This window comes from Dryobates pubescens, chromosome 2, assembly GCF_014839835.1.
Source record: "Dryobates pubescens isolate bDryPub1 chromosome 2, bDryPub1.pri, whole genome shotgun sequence".
Lineage (NCBI taxonomy): Eukaryota > Metazoa > Chordata > Aves > Piciformes > Picidae > Dryobates > Dryobates pubescens.
In genome coordinates this window covers 44,462,371-44,479,862 of record NC_071613.1, presented here as the reverse complement: position 1 = coordinate 44,479,862, position 17,492 = coordinate 44,462,371, and the positions used below count along the sequence as shown (strand labels likewise).

Below are 17,492 nucleotides of genomic sequence, written 5' to 3'. Positions count from 1 at the left end.
AAATGCATGGAAAAATCCTCCTTCTCATAAAATAACTTCATTAAAATTCAGCACATAAATACTCTTCAGGAAGCATATGACTGACATTATTTGATGATGACTGCTTCTAGTGAAGTAAGTCAAATGCAGCTTTGATCACACCTCTGCCATGAAGCCTGGCCAGAGCTAGCTTCTAGAAGCAAAACAATAGAGCACTGAATGCATAGGGCATCATGGGAGAATAGAATTTGCTTCTATATTTTAGTAGGGAATGACTTATTTAGGGTAGAATGTTTTTGTTTGTATATGCTGCAGAAGAAAATGTTTCTCATAAGGTGTTAACTTATATTGCTGAAGTATGCTGTATGGACAACACTGAAATGGTGTGAGTGGTGAGGAAGGGTGCTATGTCACATTAGTCTTCAGTGAGCCAAGGAAGGGCTTTTGAGCAGGTAGAAAATCAGCAGAAACTAAAGTAAATGCTGCCTCATTCCAGTCCCTCAGTTACCCTTACAAGCCAAATTCATTCCCTGCAGTAAGATAGCAAGAGATCTTCATCTATATGTGGTTTTGTTCCATAGTTTATATTCTTTTGCAACAGCATTTTTAGGTTTTAATATGTGATCTTCTCTAATTATGTTACATAGATCTATATAAATTATTAGACTGGAAATTATCTTTGGCTTCCTTTCCAGTTGTCTCTTTAAACAGCAGAGGCATGTGAGTTTATATTTGCTAGATGCCTGCAAGAATACTTTTCTAGTGTCCCTCCTCCATTTGGAATGGAACTGAAGCTCGTGACATTTTTGGCTCAGCCTGACTAATGGAGAAGAGCTGCCTTAAGGAGGGTACATGGCTTTTCTTTTCACCCTATGGTTGGTTGAGCACAGCACATGTGAGGGGTCAGTGCCCCTCTTCTAAGAAAGTTTTTGCATCATTTCTCAGGGGGAAAATAGAAATTATTTATTGCTTCTTGATCTCATGGAGGATGATGAGAAGGGAACAATTAATTTTCTGCTGGAACTTGTGTGTATGTGGCAAACTAAATTTGTAAGGAACCATTTGAATGTTTTTAATAGGGTTTATCTTGAATTATGACATCTACTTTACAGTGACTGAAAATCTGAATGCCAAAACCATGACTGCCACATTAGAACTGAGGTCTGGTCTCCAAAGGAAGCCAGTAAGCTCCCTAAGTCCTTCTGATAGAGGGATGCTCTTTTCAAGGCTATTTCAAGGTCATTTTTAAGGACCAGTCTCTATGCCATCTCCCTCAGCACAAGGGATGTATTTGATGGGGAGCCTGGGATCAGACACTCTGGAAGACAGAAGGTAGCCTCCAGTTAACATAGAAAGAAAGGTGGCAAATCACAAAAGATGTTGGGAAATGTCTTTATATCTCAGGACACAGGGCAAATGTCTAAACAAAATAATCTATCTAATCTTGCCATTAATTAGGAGCAACTGTGAGAAAGGTAAATGGAGGAAGCTGAAAAGGAGGAAGCTGAAAAGCTATCACATCAGCTGAAATAGGTGGAAGGTGGAGGCATTCTGGGCAAGCTAACAGCAGCCTCAGGCTGTGTTTAGGCTGTGTTTAGAGGAAGGAGAAAACAAGCCACACTTTACCCTCACTTAATGAGGGATATTTGGAAAGGGAAAGCCTGGAGTGTTCTAATTGGGGTTCTCCCAAGGGAGCAAAGTACCTTGTTGTTCCAAGCAATGCAAGTGAACATAACAGATTAGGAAAACCACAGTTCTTCCTCATCCCCCAAATACTGGGAACAGCTTCTGTTTTGGTTCACAGAGTTTTATTTTTCAAAAGGAAATATATTTCCCTTGGGTCATACTGGGCTTCCCTTGGTAACTGCAGAGCTTATGTCACATCCTGTTTCTCTAAACCAAATGAAGTAAAATGTTGCTTCTTTCTTTTAAAAGAAATTGATTTGTTGCAATGATAAATTCCACTCTGACACTGATACATTGGACTTTCTAAAAGATATTTTACAATATCAGGCACTTGCTCTTTGAAAGAAAATGTCTCTCAGTGCCATTTTAAAACTTGAGCACTAAGCTGAAGTTCTACTTTCACACATCACAGTATCACAGTATCACCAAGGCTGGAAGAGACCTCAAAGATCATCATGGATGCTCATGGGAGGGCTAGAGATGAGGGCTAGAGATAAAAATACTGCAGATGGCCATTTGACAGAAGCCCTCTTATTTACAGTCCTACACTACTAGGACTCCTGAAAAAAAAACACTATCAGAGTGAGGACTTCTTATCCCTGCTGCGAAACAAAGAACAGTGGTAGAGATTATGCTCTGGGTCATTTCTTTGTACTGCAGGGACAGCTTTGAATATCCTAGAGAAGAGCAATAAGATTCAATTTATTTATCAATGTGTTTTTATTATATTTAGCATTAATAAGGTTCCAATTCTGATGCTGAATTTTTAAGGACAAAACATTTTTAATAGCAGTGAGGATCACCTGTAGTAAAGGATTGGATCATTTGATGCATTCTGTTCCTTAGTAGCGCTAAGGGTTTTGTGAACATCCACTTGATGTCTCTTTTTTTTTTGTATTAGGGGCACTGTGTTCACTTACCATTGAGAAGGCCATGCCTCAAGATGGGGGCGAATACAAATGCATTGCTGAGAATGCAGCCGGAAAAGCTGAATGTGCTTGCAAAGTGCTGGTAGAAGGTAAGTACTTTGCTGGATACAGAAAAATTCTTCCCTATAAGTTCCTCTTTCCTCCCTTTCTTTCCCAATACTAGCCTCTATGAAGCATGTACACACAAAAAAAAAAAACTCTGCCTCTTTGCCTTCTGCACTTTTTAGCCAATACCTCGTTCAGCGTAATAAAGAAGCATGAGCAGAGACACTACAGAGCCAAGGACTCTTGTGGCATAGTCTGTGTTCTTCTGTGCCCACTGTATTTTTACAAAGTTTTTAGATAAATAAATTGAACCCATGAAGATTTACTTGAGAGCTGTATGCATTCTTTGAAAGTGTGTAAAAGTTTGGTATGTAAGCCTGGGAATACCAGCCTGCCTCAGGACTCTGTGTGGCATATCTCTTACCTTTCCGCTCGTTGCATACACTGAAGTTTGATCATTTGGGTTTTCTAGTGAAAGGGAGCAAAACTGAACAAATTATCAGCTGAACCATGCCTGTATGCCATAGGCTTAGAACATGGATAATTTGCTGATGGTAATACCAGTTTTCAGCCTCCGTCATACTGATGATACTGTACTCTTGCCAAGTAGTCTTGGCCTAGGGCAAGTATTTTTTCCACAAGGTTAAGAACACAGACTTTTAGAAGTGCCTTGGCCTTTAAGTTACTTACAGGACTTTAAGTAACTAAATGTGCTTGTTATCTGTTCACCTTCTGGTGAGCTCATCTTTTAATACTCTGATACTTTCCATTAAACACAAATGTAAACAAGCCAAATAACATAAATCTTGGGTACTGAGCCTTCACAAATGTGTTACAGATACAGTATTTGGGGCAGGAGGTCTGGAAAAAAAATATTTTCCTAATGTAGCATGACACAAGGCAAGAATATGATCTTGCAACTCCATCAGTAAGGGTCAGTCTTCATGTAGCCAGAGAAGGAATTCATTATACATATAATTACAATTACTTGTATTGGTTCCTGTGATAGCACAATGTAGTCTGGCTTAGACATTTGAAAAGCTATTGTTTATATTTCTGTCATTTAAAATCATTCATTTTATCAGCACTGAATTTTGAGTAAGACTATAAAGAAGAGGCTTTAAACAAAATCTAGTGCTCTGTAACACCTTGTGTTAAGGAAACAGGTCATCCACTGCTAGGCACACAGTAGTTCTCCAGAGCTGCCCAGTATCTTTAAATTTCTCACCTATGTGTCTTCTGATGTCCTTCAAGCATCTGCTTCTCTTCCTGAGGCCTTCCTTAGCATATTTCCCACTTATGATTTCCTGCTGGGTGATGATATGTTCTAAAAGGCTGGATGTATGCTTTGGCTTGCAAGTCCTGATCACAGAAGGCTGTCAGCTCATGACTTATTCATTGCATGATGACATGAATGGTGTTACATCAGCTGTTTGGCTTACTCTGGTAGTGGTGTTCGTGGCATTAGGAGCACACTGCTCACAAAATGCACCAGAATAACTACATGGATTCCTTGCCTTGATACTGGCTGACTCATCTGTCTGTTCCATTGCCTTCTGGCATGCTGCTTAATACGGCAAAGAGGTTTTTGAGGAATGGCACCACAACAAACTCCAGCTGATTAGGAAAGATGCCATTAGATATCCCATGTCTGTGACTGGCATAGTGGATGCCAGTTATTTTTTAATTGGAATTGCAACAATTCTACAACAATTAAAGTTACTCCCTTCTACTCTACTCCCTTCTACTGTAAATAACATTACATTGGCCCCATGGACTCCAGTCAGAATGGAGGAAGGTTTGACTTTAGTTATTAAATTAGCTCAGGGACAAATCTGTATAATCTGAGTGTTTGAACTCAGACCTAGCATAGCCTTCTGCTCTGAACTGTTTGCTAGGGGATTCTGTCTTCCTCTGTTAACTTTTTAGAAAACATAGAGACAAAGTTACATGTTTTGGCACCTAGCAGTAGATGAATGAAATAGGTGGTTCCAAAATATTTGCATTATCTTTTCTCTGATAACTAAACTTCGGACTGTTATCTCAGGCACAAATCCTCTGAAAGCTGACTCTTTGAAAGCTATAAATTAATACAACTATTGCTGGGATCATGATCCAGATTTGGGCTCTTTCTTCCAAATAGAAATGTCAGGATCAAACAATCTAACAATCTGGGTTTGTCAGGTTTTGAATTGCATGACCTGGCATAACCTGGCTGAAAAATGCTGCACCTTCTAGTTACGTGTATCATGTGGGATACACACAGAAGAGAGCTTTTAGTGTCTCTTAGCTGTCAGTGGAGCCTACAGTGCCAAGCAACTGCTGGATATGAGCTCTGCAATCTTGAGAATAATGAAATCCATCAAACTTGCATGGTGTGATTTCTCTTCTGTCATTTTTATTGAGGATTGAACCAACATGTAATAATGTCTTCTTGGAAAGATTGAAACATAGAGAGGACATGCTACTTTTCAAAATGTGTTCATCTTTATAGATAGACAATGGAATAGATGACACGGCAAGTGATTCTTTTGGATTAAACGATGCTCCAAATATTCCTATTTCCCTCTTCCATGCACTGCCTAAAGCAGCTTTGTGCACATTGTACTTTGGTCTACTCAGTTAAAATAAAACTACCAGCTTAGGTGGAGTCTCTTGTCTAGTTGTTTCCTCAGATTCTCAGTGCAGATGCTTTCATAGAGGGCTTCTCCCTCTCTTCTTCCTCTGCCTTTTAGATTGTGACATTCTCCAGCAAGTCTGCAGAATATCTTTCTTAAAAACCAAAAGGACAGCAATTTCCTCTGACTTTGCAGAAAGATCCAAAACAAACTGACACAATAGGCAGCTTTTTCATTATTAATTTTTAAATAGAATTTGTATTTTATTATTTGTTTTGATTGCAGATGCCTCAAAGACCTCAAAGCCTGCTGAGAAGAAGACCAAGAAGCCTAAGACCACGCTTCCCCCTGTGCTGCCAACAGAAAGTAAGTGACAGTGATTTTGATTACTTCCTTTTCAGTTGAAACAACAGAGTGCTTTGGGAATCTGTGGTCATTGCCTTCTGTTTGCAGGCATAGTATCAGAATCTTGTGGTGTTTCTTTAACCCTTGCACATAAGTTATGTGAAATGGGGTTTTGCCTATGGGAATTAGAAGCGCTGAAACTGAGTTCAGACATAGCCCACTGTATTCTGTTTTCCATAACAGTGCAATAAACTCAAAACAGATTTATTTTTTACTGCCTCATGAAGAACATAGAAATTCTGAAGTAGTTTGTTTCAAGTCATGTTGTGTCATATAGACAATACACTGTGTTACCACTGGTAGGGAAGTTATCTTGAGTGAAATGTCCTGTAGTATAATTTTACCTATTTGCATGACCATGGGGAGTGGTTTGGTGAATTTTACATTCCTTGGTTTAAACCTAAATGCTTTACTGCTTTTAATGCTTTCTGAAATAGCAAATAAGTTGTAAACTCTTGTGATTACTACTCTGCATACTTGTATTTGATTAAGAGAAAACTTTAAATGGTAAAGGCAGCCCAATAATGTCAGTTTAGAAACTGACAATAGCACGACTATTTTTGCAACTAAGTGTCCATGGGATCCAAATATCTCTTAAATCAAACACTGAACTTTGGAAGGCATCTATTTTAAATGCCCACCATGTGAGATCCTAAGAAGAAATGTAAAGACTCGGTTATAATGGAAGCATGAGCTATTTTATCCATCTCTCTCTCAAAAAGAAATAAACTACAACCTGATTTTCCAGCATGGAACATTTTCAGCTGGAAACAGGACTCAGTGTATTGTTGTACTAATGGATGATCACAGGTAATCGTTGTGCTTCTGGGATTGTTGACTTACATAGAGGTGTACCCTGGGTCACAGCTATTTCTGAGTTGTAGGCTGAACAACTTTCCCTCCATTCAGTCATTTGGAGGTGTGGGAAAGGTCACATCAAAACTCTGCACCTGAGCTTCAAATGCTGTTAATAATAGCAATTAAGAACAATCATTTTGTTCATGTACATCAATAGGAAACAAAAGGATTAAAGCCATCTAAAGCTCCATGGGATAACATTTTGCATAGTGTTTTCTATGCACACAGATGCATACATTTTCTCTTCCCTTTTCCAGCAGATTTATCAACTGCAGCTTTCCCAGGAGAAAGTGTGAGTTAGGAATTAAATCTAAATATGTGACTGTGTGACCTGATCCACATTCTGATGAAATCACTGCCTGTCTTGCTGTTGATTTCAGTGGAAATTTGATATAGTTAGCAAAAAAGAAGCTAGCAACTCTGCCTTCAGAAATTATTGAGAAAAGAAGGTTGAAATAATGGTGAATGGTTTTATTAAGGTTGGTCCACGGCATTTTGCATCAGTGCTTAAAATTCCTGAACTTCTTAGGAGCTCATTTTTCAAAATACCTTTAGAACGTCTTTCCTGTTGCACTGAAAACATCAAGGTAACCAGAGAGAATGTTAGGAAGACAGGCTTTGAAGGAGCTTCTGGAAAACGCTGGAAAAATGCATATTTAATTTTAAAAGGATTTGGCTGCAGAGATTCCACAGGTGTTTTTTAACATCTCAGCTGCAGTCTCTGAGGACTGTGGGTATTTGTCTCCCTGAAAGGAGTGTTATATTTGTACATTTGTGAGGGGCAAAATACGCAACACTGATCCAGTAAACTTCACAGTTTCAAATGAAATTGAAAATCCTTTCAGATGTAGAGATTTCAATGTACCTTATCTACAAAAGAATAGGCTTAAAAATCAGACAATTATGCATTTTGACTACATTTCTCTCAAAAACAATGTTAATAATGAATGACTGTGAATTAGGATCTCCCAGTATAATGAAGAGATTAATGTTTACTCTAATCTGTTCTGGTCTTTGTTGACACATTAACTCACCAACAGTCCTAGAGTGTAAGGAATGGTATTGAAGAAATAGAGAACAAATCTCACTGAATGGGTTCTGAATTTTTAACAGTCAATTTAGTCACAGGAGTATATACTATATGGGGTACAGAAGCTACATGCTCTGTCAGTTTTGTAAATACTTCTTGGGGGGAGGGAGGGGAAATCCCTATTTTCCATTTTCTGTAAGAAAGTGCAAATCAGATTTTATGGTTAGCAGCTAAGTCAACATTTTCTCCCTTTAGATAAATCACAAGCAATCCTTGGGTTTGGACCCAGCAGACACCTTCAAGAATGTAATTAAGTTTTAGTTACTGAGAGCAAAGATCAATACAGTTCTTTTGGGGAAAGAATGAATGTTGTCAGTGTGTTAATCTGCAGAATTTGTCTCTTTGTGAAAATAGATACTGACCTAGGTCATTTGATTGCTCATTATGACGTTATTTTAGCACTGGGAACTTGGGTTTTGTAAGCTACACAAATCCTAAAGTAAAATTTGAGGCATTACCTCTTTTGGAATGCAATATACACTACACTCTGGTTTAGAATAAGCCGCTTGTCTCAGGAAAACATCTAGGAATATAGCTTTGTAGCATTCAAAGTTTAACAGTGTTCCTGAATGGAGGCTTGCAATGTTGATGTGCAGAAAGATTGCTTCTATGATAGCAAATTAGAAAAACTATGATCTTACTTGCAATTAACATTTTGTTACCAGAACTTAGTAACAATTATGACTCTGCAGAATGCAACTCTGTAATGATGAATAGGATAAATAATAATGGTTCTGAAAATAACGAACAGATCCAGCTTTGAATCTGAGTGAAATTAATCCTGAGGAAGAATGAAAGAAACACCTTTTTTAAATGTTCAAATTGGTTCATTCTTCACTGACTATACTGACTTAGGCTTCATTGCTTGTGTTTTTGCTAGATGGATGTGAAATGCTACTGAGTTAGAATAATAAAGTGTTATGTTTCTATTGTGCAGCTATAAAAGACTGGAAGAGGTAGTGGAAAATTGGAACCTTTATTATTTACCATACTGCATACTCCATGCTATGCCAGAACAATCAGTGGATAATAAAAGGGTCTTCTAGTTTGACATAACCCTGCAGCAGAAGTACTAAGCTAAAACTTCTCACTGCTTGAGCATTTTACTAGGGAGCTTCAAAAGCATCTGTGGTAAAGGGATTTGGGCATCCAAGACCCATGGAAATTAGAAATTATTTCAGATTAGTCTTAAAAATAACTGCTTCTTTGAATTAGCAAGGCCACCGGCAAAATCTTCAGTGCCTATTAAATAAATGGTTTTGGTCCAACAGTCTGTGGAAATATCAAAGTGCTGCCTGAGATCTTTGAGAGTAAATAACAATTTGAAGGCTTATAAATAAATATTCCCTTCTTTAAAAAATATCTGTTACTACATCATCCTTCCTAATATTTTGTCTTCTTCAATGTGTCTTTAACTGAGGACCAAAACAACAGTAAGTCGTAGCTGAAATAATTAGCCCAGCAGACACATTCATGTGCGGGTCTAGAACCCAACTTTTTTGATCTTCAGCCTCCTGATTAGTTTTCATGCCATATCAAAATAGTATAGATTTTCTTTTGACTGCCATCCAAAAAATCTGCTTACAAAATGCTTTTGAAAAGGATTTTTGCTGAGGAAAAAGTTGGGTGCTATTTTTTGAACTCCAGCAAGGCCAAGCCGTGCAACATAACTTTACTATAGTAGGAAGAAATTGTATCCCAGTCATTGCTACTGAGAAAAGGATTGGCTTTAATGCTTTAGAAAATAACCCTCCAAAATCTAAGCACTGGATTAAATTGTTTGGAAAGAAATGCTCACTGTTTTTTTGTAGGGCTAATTCATAGCACTACTTCCAGTAAATATTAAGAAATGGCAACTATCACCTGTCATAATCAGTGGTATGAAAACCTAACAGGATATCCTGGATTCCCTCATCTGAGTAACATTTGTTAAACCCACTGTTCTCATATCCAAACCAAACATATTGAAGGGGTGACCCAGCACAGAGTTTAATTACACAAATGACAGTTCTGAAAACAAATTTACATCAAAGAAAATAACTTCTTCCACACATCTTCAAATAAGCCCAAAATAATTTAGCAGTATTTTGTATCTTGCTGATATCTTTTTCCTTTTTTTTTTTTTTGTATCTGCTGCTATATAAAATATTTTATTTCATGTCAGTCAGACACATTTTGTGTTAAGTAACGATGCATTCTCTTGCTGACAGTTGTTAATAAAATGATGCCACTGACACTGTCCAGATTAAATCCTCTGGAAGGCTGCTCTGCTATCTTCCCAGGCCCACTTTCTCACTATCATTGGTACTTGAATGCAAAGCTGAGTGGTGTCATCTCTGGAACAGTGTGTCATACAAGGAAATACATCAGATAGGACTTCTTGTCATGTTATATATTCTTTTCCACAGTGCTTGTGTGGGTTCTCCACATTTAAATTACCATGGAAAACTGATGAGTCATTGGCCAAGCGATTAGCATACAGTCCTGTTATTTACTCTTCAATAAACAAAATCCAAGTATGTCAGCACCATTTTAAGAAAATTCCATTAAATTATCAATCTTGTTATGTCTGTTTTAGATAATACGTAAGTAAAGTAGTAAACACTTCAAGTTTTCTGTTGATTTCCATTCTACTAATAGAATGCAAAACACAGCTCTGGTAAATATAAAATGATTCAAAACCTTCCTTTCATTTCAGATTGTTTTGAACTCAGTATAAAACTTGTCACTTTCTAAAGGAAGAACTCAGTTACTAAGGAAGTAACTAACCAGGTCAGAGATGTTCTTTTAATTGCAGAAATAAGAGGACTGTGTGGCAACTGTGATGGGGTGGCTGTGATTCCACTGTCCTCCTTGGTCACTGCGATAGTATGAGATTGTGCTGAGGATCAAGGGGTTACTCAGACCAATTTTCCCAATCCCATTTATATCTCTACTCCTGCTTGTTATAAGAACCAAGACATTTTCTCCACAGTGAATGCAAGCACTTAGTGTGATGGAACAATATTGCCAGGGAAGCCTCTGACCAACCATATTCAAGGAAAAAATTAATCTTCTTTTCTCAGAGAAGCTGAAATTCCTTTTAGTGTATGTACATAAAATTGGCAGAGGCAATTTTTAAGACCTAGATATAATTTATCAGAAATTCTGAGCAATGAAAGGCACAAACTTCATTCCTCAGGACTGGGGTCCAAGGGTGAAAAACTGTGGCACAAGGCCTACTAACCAATTTAGGCTGAAGTAAAAAAAAGGCGATGTATGATTTAACTTGGTGACTCTGAAGATTGGTTGCCTCCACAAATTAAAAGATTCAGTTATTGTACATATAAAGATAGCAATGGAGAAGCACTAATTTGTTGTGTTAAATCACTTAATGCCCAGTTCAGCACTGTGTGGCTAATGTCAGGTATGAATTCTGAATTTCTGGCAAGTTCCTTTGCAGCTCACACCATAGCAACATTTTCTGAATTAATGTTGGCACCGAACAGTATTTTCCTTGTGTTTTCATACAGTCCATCCTACATTTCTTTATGTTGACAGAAGAAGACAGAAGTGTTTGTTGACTGTCTCATGCAGAAAAAGAGTACAGTTTTTGTAATGGCTTTGAACTGGCCAGTTAAGTCATTGACTAGAAATTGGAGATCTGAGGCATTTAGTAGAAGCAAAAAGCTTTTTCTTCATACAACAGGGACTTAAATCCCTTTACTTAATTAATGTGAAAAGAACATAACATCTAGCTTTTCCCAGTGAAACCACTGGAGCTCCTGAATGTCCAAATAACCTAACAGCAACAAACTGGAATAGCAGGCTAGTGATCTAGTTTAGATTCCTGTACCTACCAACTTGGGCCCAGGATTTTGTCATCTAATTGTAAGTATCCTCTCAGGATGTAAGAAATATGAAAATTTAATCTGTATTTTCAGAACTAACTTTGTTGTCTTGCCCCTACCAGAGCTTTTAGTGGAATTTACATGACCTGGGTTGTTTGTAAGCTCTATTTGATACTAGATCTATTCTACACTGCTCAGATTTGTTTTAATTGCAGAAACTGCTCAAGCAGTGTGATACTAAAATGCTAAGGAATTGTTTCTTTCTCCATCTGAGCCATTTTCCAATACTGAGTAACTCTCAGTGTACTATATTGCATTATTGAAGCTTTGTGTGTGCTGGTCTGTGCTAGTTGCCTCTTGACTGGAATGCAAGAGGGAGTATTTCCTGGGCCTTTATTTTTGTTTTGAGAAGGAGGAGGCTGGATTTTTTTCAGTTACAGGACAATCTCCGCATGATTTAGAAACTAAATATGGGATGCTGCAACAATATGGCAGTTGTTTTTAATGAAGAAAAAAAAATGGCATCTATTAAAAGCCGCTCTCCAACACGCAAACTCAAGTGACTGACTTGTATGGCATTTAGTGTTATAATTTCCGCCTGTCATCAAATTTAAGCCAGAGCTGCTTTCTACTTTAGTGTATTTAGATAATAAACAGCTATTTGGAAGCATTACGAGGAATTTGCTCTTTGCAAAGCAGTGGAGCAAAACTGCTTAAGCTTTCAAACCTTGATGAAGTTTTCAGGCTCCCGGTGTTAGTGCATTGTGGCTGTCATTGTGACTGTGCATTGTGACTGACATTCATGGGTTCATGAATGTGTGAATAAATTGGCAATTAATGATGTGCTGTCTTTTTCTACAACTGTTGCCATCATCTTTCTTGTCTTTCATGTTATCTATGCCAAGTGATACCTAGAATAATTTTTTTTTTTACCGTTAGCAAAGTCTGTGATAGAAGCAAAGGTAGAACTGAATAATTCACTGCCTTGTCCACAAGGCCGATTGTTTTATTTTCTCTGTACTTCCAGGTCTCTGTCATTCCATGTTTGCTAGCATAGGAGTGGGTAGTGAAGCTTTGCAGGCAACAGCCACCATTGGTTCAGACTCTGACATCTATCCCCAGAAGGGTCTGAAGGAGGTTGCACTGTGATTCATTTGCATGTGGGAGCGAGAGACCTCATAATGTTACATCCCACGTCAAAAGCATTCAACTGAGATAGGGAAAAAGGAGCAAATATGTGTATTTGGGGTTTTCATCTCCTCCATAAATATTCTTGTTAGCATGATATCTGACATTTTAGAGACATGACTTCTCTTTTCAATTTCTCTTAAAGGAAACTCTTTTAAAAACCCATTTCGTTTCTCTCAGGAAAGCTCAAAAAGTTTTGCAGGAGGGGAGAAATAGTTTCCTATGTAACTATAATATTGCAATATGTCTTAAGGCTTTCTCCTGTCCTGAGTTAAAATCAGGCTATTCCACAAGCAGACAGAAGCAGGGAAATGCCTTGCTCCTTAGGTTAATGGACAAATATTTGCTGTACTTGTTTACCGGGTGCTGAAATCCATCACTATAGAAGACATGCACATGATTTTGAGGCATGTCCCTGAAGAAAGACCGTAAGAATTACAGACTGGTTGGAAATGTTATCTCGAGTACTGATTATTTTTGGTTTTCAGACTGTAAAAATTTTACTTCACGCTTTCTGAAAGCAAGTTGTTCAGCGAGCCATTCCAGGGGAGGGCTATGTCTATTTTTAGTAAAATTCCAAAAAAGGGAAACAAAAAGAAAGACAGAGACTTCTGAACATATCTGCTCTCACAAATTCACCATCGGGGCAAAGAAAAGCACTACCAAATGTCCCACAGTTATCAGCCTGTTTGGGATTCTTCCCTTTTTCAGTTTATGTTCCCTCCCCTCCCCCCGACACAACCTCTTTAAGAGGCAAACCTGCCTATAAAGTTATGTAAATACCAGCCTTGTAACATTTACATTAAGTTGTTTCTAGCAGGCAGATTCATTTAAGGAGAGAGTATTATATTCTTTTTGTTCTGGGCTGGTTTTCAGCTTCAGCCTTCTTCAATGCAGATATCAAAAGAGAGACAAACTATTTTTTTAACTTTTTTCTTAAAGGCAGCAGAGACAGACTTGAACTGACGTTTCCAACAGGCGCAAATATTTTAAGGAAAACAACCATTTGGCCTCATCAACTTTGAGTAATCTTTTTAGATTTGAGTAAGCTTTTTAGATTTTTACTAAGTGTCTCCAGCAGCTTTTGAAACAAAATTTGCATTTCAAAAAATGCATGAGAGGAGCTGGTACTCTTAAGGCAGATCTAACAGTGGAGTATACACTATTAGCCAAAGAAGTCAGCTTTGCAGGCCCACAGACACAACCTTGTACTCATTCCCTTCCACACTGCCCCTGCTTTTCATTTCTACTCAGCTCTATTTGTATCTATTTGGGGGTACTGGTTGATGGTAAGCTGAACAGGAGCCTGCAGTGTGCCCAGGCAGCCAAGAGGGCCAATGGCATCCTGGCCTGCATCAGGAACAGTGTGGCCAGCAGGAGCAGGGAGGTCATTCTGCCCCTGTACACTGCACTGGTTAGGCCGCACCTCGAGTACTGTGTCCAGTTCTGGGCCCCTCAGTTTAGGAAGGATGTTGACTTGCTGGAACGAGTCCAGAGAAGGGCAACGAAGTTGGTGAGGGGTTTGGAACACAAGCCCTATGAGGAGAGGCTGAGGGAGCTGGGGTTGCCTAGCCTGGAAAGGAGGAAACTCAGGGGTGACCTTATTGCTCTCTACAACTACCTGAAAGGGAGGTTGTAGCCAGGTGGATGTTGGTTTCTTCTCCCAGGCAGCCAGTACCAGAACAAGAGGACACAGTCTCAGGCTGCACCAGGGGAGGTTTAGGTTGGATGTTAAGAATAAGTTCTATACAGAGAGAGTGATTGCCCATTGGAATGGGCTGTCCGGGGAGGTGGTGGCGTCATCATCATTGGAGGTGTTCAGGAGGAGACTTGATGGGGTGCTTGGTGCCATGGGTTAGTTGTTTAGGTGGGTTGGATTGGTTGAGGGGTTGGACACGATGATCTTGAAGGTCTCTTCCAACCTGGTCTATTCTATTCTATTCTATTCTATTCTATTCTATTCTATTCTATTCTATTCTATTCTATTCTATCTGCAAAACAGTGTATTCAGCCAGACCTTCCAGCAAACCTTTGCAATCTGCATAGTCTGACAAATTCCAGTGACAGTCCATATAGTCTCAATTAAGGGAATACAATGTTCTGGTGGGTAAAATCTAAAAATTAAAGATAAAATTTATATTTACATTGAAAAAGCAATACCCTGGCAGAATGAGGTGATGGGTTCATGTTCTTTGCTTTGCTGCTGTGAAAACCTTCATTGAGGTGAGAGCCTTTTAAACTGTCTTAAGCATAGCCCTTAGTTATTCTGGGACTAAGAGAGACACCATGTACATATTCCAGTTACAGAGTAAATGTAATACCTGGTGGTTCATTACATATCCTAGCCTTTGCAAAAAGACCAGCACCAGAACAAGAGGACACAGTCTCAAGCTGTGCCAGGAAAGGTTTAGGCTGGATGTTAGGAAGAAATTTTTCATAGAGAGTGATTGGCCATGGGAATGGGCTGCCAGGCAGGTGGTGGAGTTGCCATCACTGGAGGTGTTTAGGAGGAGACTTGATGGGGTGGTTGGTGTCATGGGTTAGTTGTTTAGGTGGGTTGGATTGGTTGATGGGTTGGACGCGATGATCTTGAAGGTCTCTTCCAACCTGGTTTATTCTATGTATTCTATTCTATGTATTCTATGGTTTAGTTGATTAGATGGTATTGGATGATGGTGGTGGGGTTTGCTCGTCATGAGTGCTCTTTGTTCATGTTGGGCTTAATGGAGTGTGGAAGTAATCAAATTCATGTCATTGCATTGTGTATTAAAAGCTACTATAACTCTGAGGAGATACCCAACAGCTGTTTCATTCTCAGTTCAGTGAAGAGCAGAGGATCTGATGTCAAATACAGTGTGCACAGACACACAAATTTGTACTTGTTTTAAAGTCATTTAACTGAGTAAGTGTGCATGAGATTATGCATCTAATGAACAACTAATGGATTGTTTCCATTAATAATGATGCTTAACAACAGATGATAGGCCAGGCCAGGCTATACAGCCCTTCCAGCTGCCACCTGATCATAGAAGTAGTTTGACCCACGTAACTGTGCTTGGAATAAGGGTTTCAGCTTAGGGTGTGACCACAAAATGACAGAGAGGAAAGCTGCTTTGAAATCACCACATATAGCTCAGGCAGATAAGAGAATCTGGAAATATGTTGCTGTCACTTACTACAGCAGCCAGGGTACGTGTCAGTCTGTAGGTGATTTGAAAAGTAACGGATCCTTTTAATGAGCAGTAGAGCTTTTTGAAGGCCTTCATTTAAACAGGATTACATGACATGGAAGATGTGGCAGGACAGATACTTAGCTCATGCCCTGCTGGTTTGGTAATACCAGGACAAACACCTCACAAGTACTAATCTAAACTTTCTACTAGTTATGTTGAGCTGAGAGTCACTGAGAAAAGGCTTCCTTGTGAGATACCCAAATACTCTTTTTTGACTCAGTCCCAAGAACTGCAAGAATGTCCTACTGATTCCTACAAAATCAATAAAGACTCTGAAATTATTCTAAAACTTCAAATCAATCTTCACAGCTGTCTGTTGCTTGAGTTGTAACATTAGACTTCCACAGCAGATTCACAACTCACAGCTCCTTATTCACAAGGCATCAGATGATGTATTCACTGGATAGCATGCACAGCTTGTAATTTGCTGTAGCAAAGAGGGTTAAAATAAAACTATTTTTATTGCTTTGGTGGATTTGGGGAGATTTTTTTTTGCTGCTCATTGTCTTGCTGCTTTAAAATAATCAAACAATGAATCAAAAAATGCAGACCTTTTGAGATGGCTATGGCTATCAGCAGGCACCTGTGTATATTCTGCCAGACATTTAATAGCAGCTATCAGATGCTGCTTCTGTAGGAGGCAACAACATCTTAAAAGCCAACATACTTCAATCAAGCTGCCTACATGAGCATAACAAAATAAGAAATATTAATTCAGAGCAGAGGCTGTCCTCTGACAAGGATGCCTAAGATAGCAGATAAAAAGAGGCTGCTTTAAAAGGAATGAGCCCCTCCACCTCTGGAATTCAGTGGTTTGAAGGCATCCAGACTGTTACATTTAATGGCCACCACTAGACCTAACTCCTATGAATTTGTCCTTTTGAACTTGCTTACATTTTTGTCTTGCAAAACACTGCTTGTCTGTGATCATACATGATGCATGCTGCATTTTATGATACTTCTTTTATTTCCTTTATGCCTGCAGCCTGATAATTTAATTGGGCAGCCTCCAGTTCTTGTTTTATGAAAAGCAGTCATTTTCTACCTACCTGTCTTCTCCACTGTCTTTCTACTCACCATTCACGATTTGTTGAAGATTGTCTTCCCAAAATTTATGTGCCAGGATTTGAGATTCTGGACCATATATTTTGATGCCATGACCCACCCTTTTGCAAATATAACAAAAATTCTTCCCTGCCCAGGCAGAGAAGGGGTGGCAGAGCAGGATGAGGCAGAGGGGTGACACCAGTATTTACTGTCTGCGTGTTGCTGTTTCTTTGCTTGCTCACAAAGAAACGTAAGAAGCAGTATGTTGAGGTATGAGAAGCAGCACGTGATGTTAACTAGCCTGGTTTTAACTGAGATCATTTAGCACTGATTTTGACCTGGTATTTTCACCCCAGTTAAACTGCTATAAGGAACAAAGTGTGACAGATTATGGGAGACGTGTAGCAGATGTCTTTGGTTCTTTTACATAATCCTGCTTCAGCTGTGACTATTCTGAGAATCATTCAGGATAATAAAAGTGGAGGTTTTAAGTATTTTTAATTCTTGAGTTTAATATGCTGAAAGAACATACTATATTTTCAAGACCAAACAAAGCATTACCAGGGATGTAAGGCTGGCAGTTA

The 17,492-nt window shown here is 38.8% G+C and overlaps 1 protein-coding gene across 3 annotated transcripts in view; it reads left to right on the top strand.

The window, feature by feature from the left end:
- MYLK (myosin light chain kinase) overlaps positions 1–17,492 on the top strand; it is a 147,408-nt gene that overhangs the window by 83,237 nt on the left and 46,679 nt on the right. For all 3 annotated transcript variants that reach the window (XM_054176404.1, XM_054176385.1, XM_054176394.1), the window contains 2 exons: positions 2,567–2,683; positions 5,543–5,623. In XM_054176404.1, coding sequence (XP_054032379.1) covers positions 2,567–2,683; positions 5,543–5,623 — 198 coding nt within the window. The remainder of the gene's footprint in view (positions 1–2,566; positions 2,684–5,542; positions 5,624–17,492) is intronic.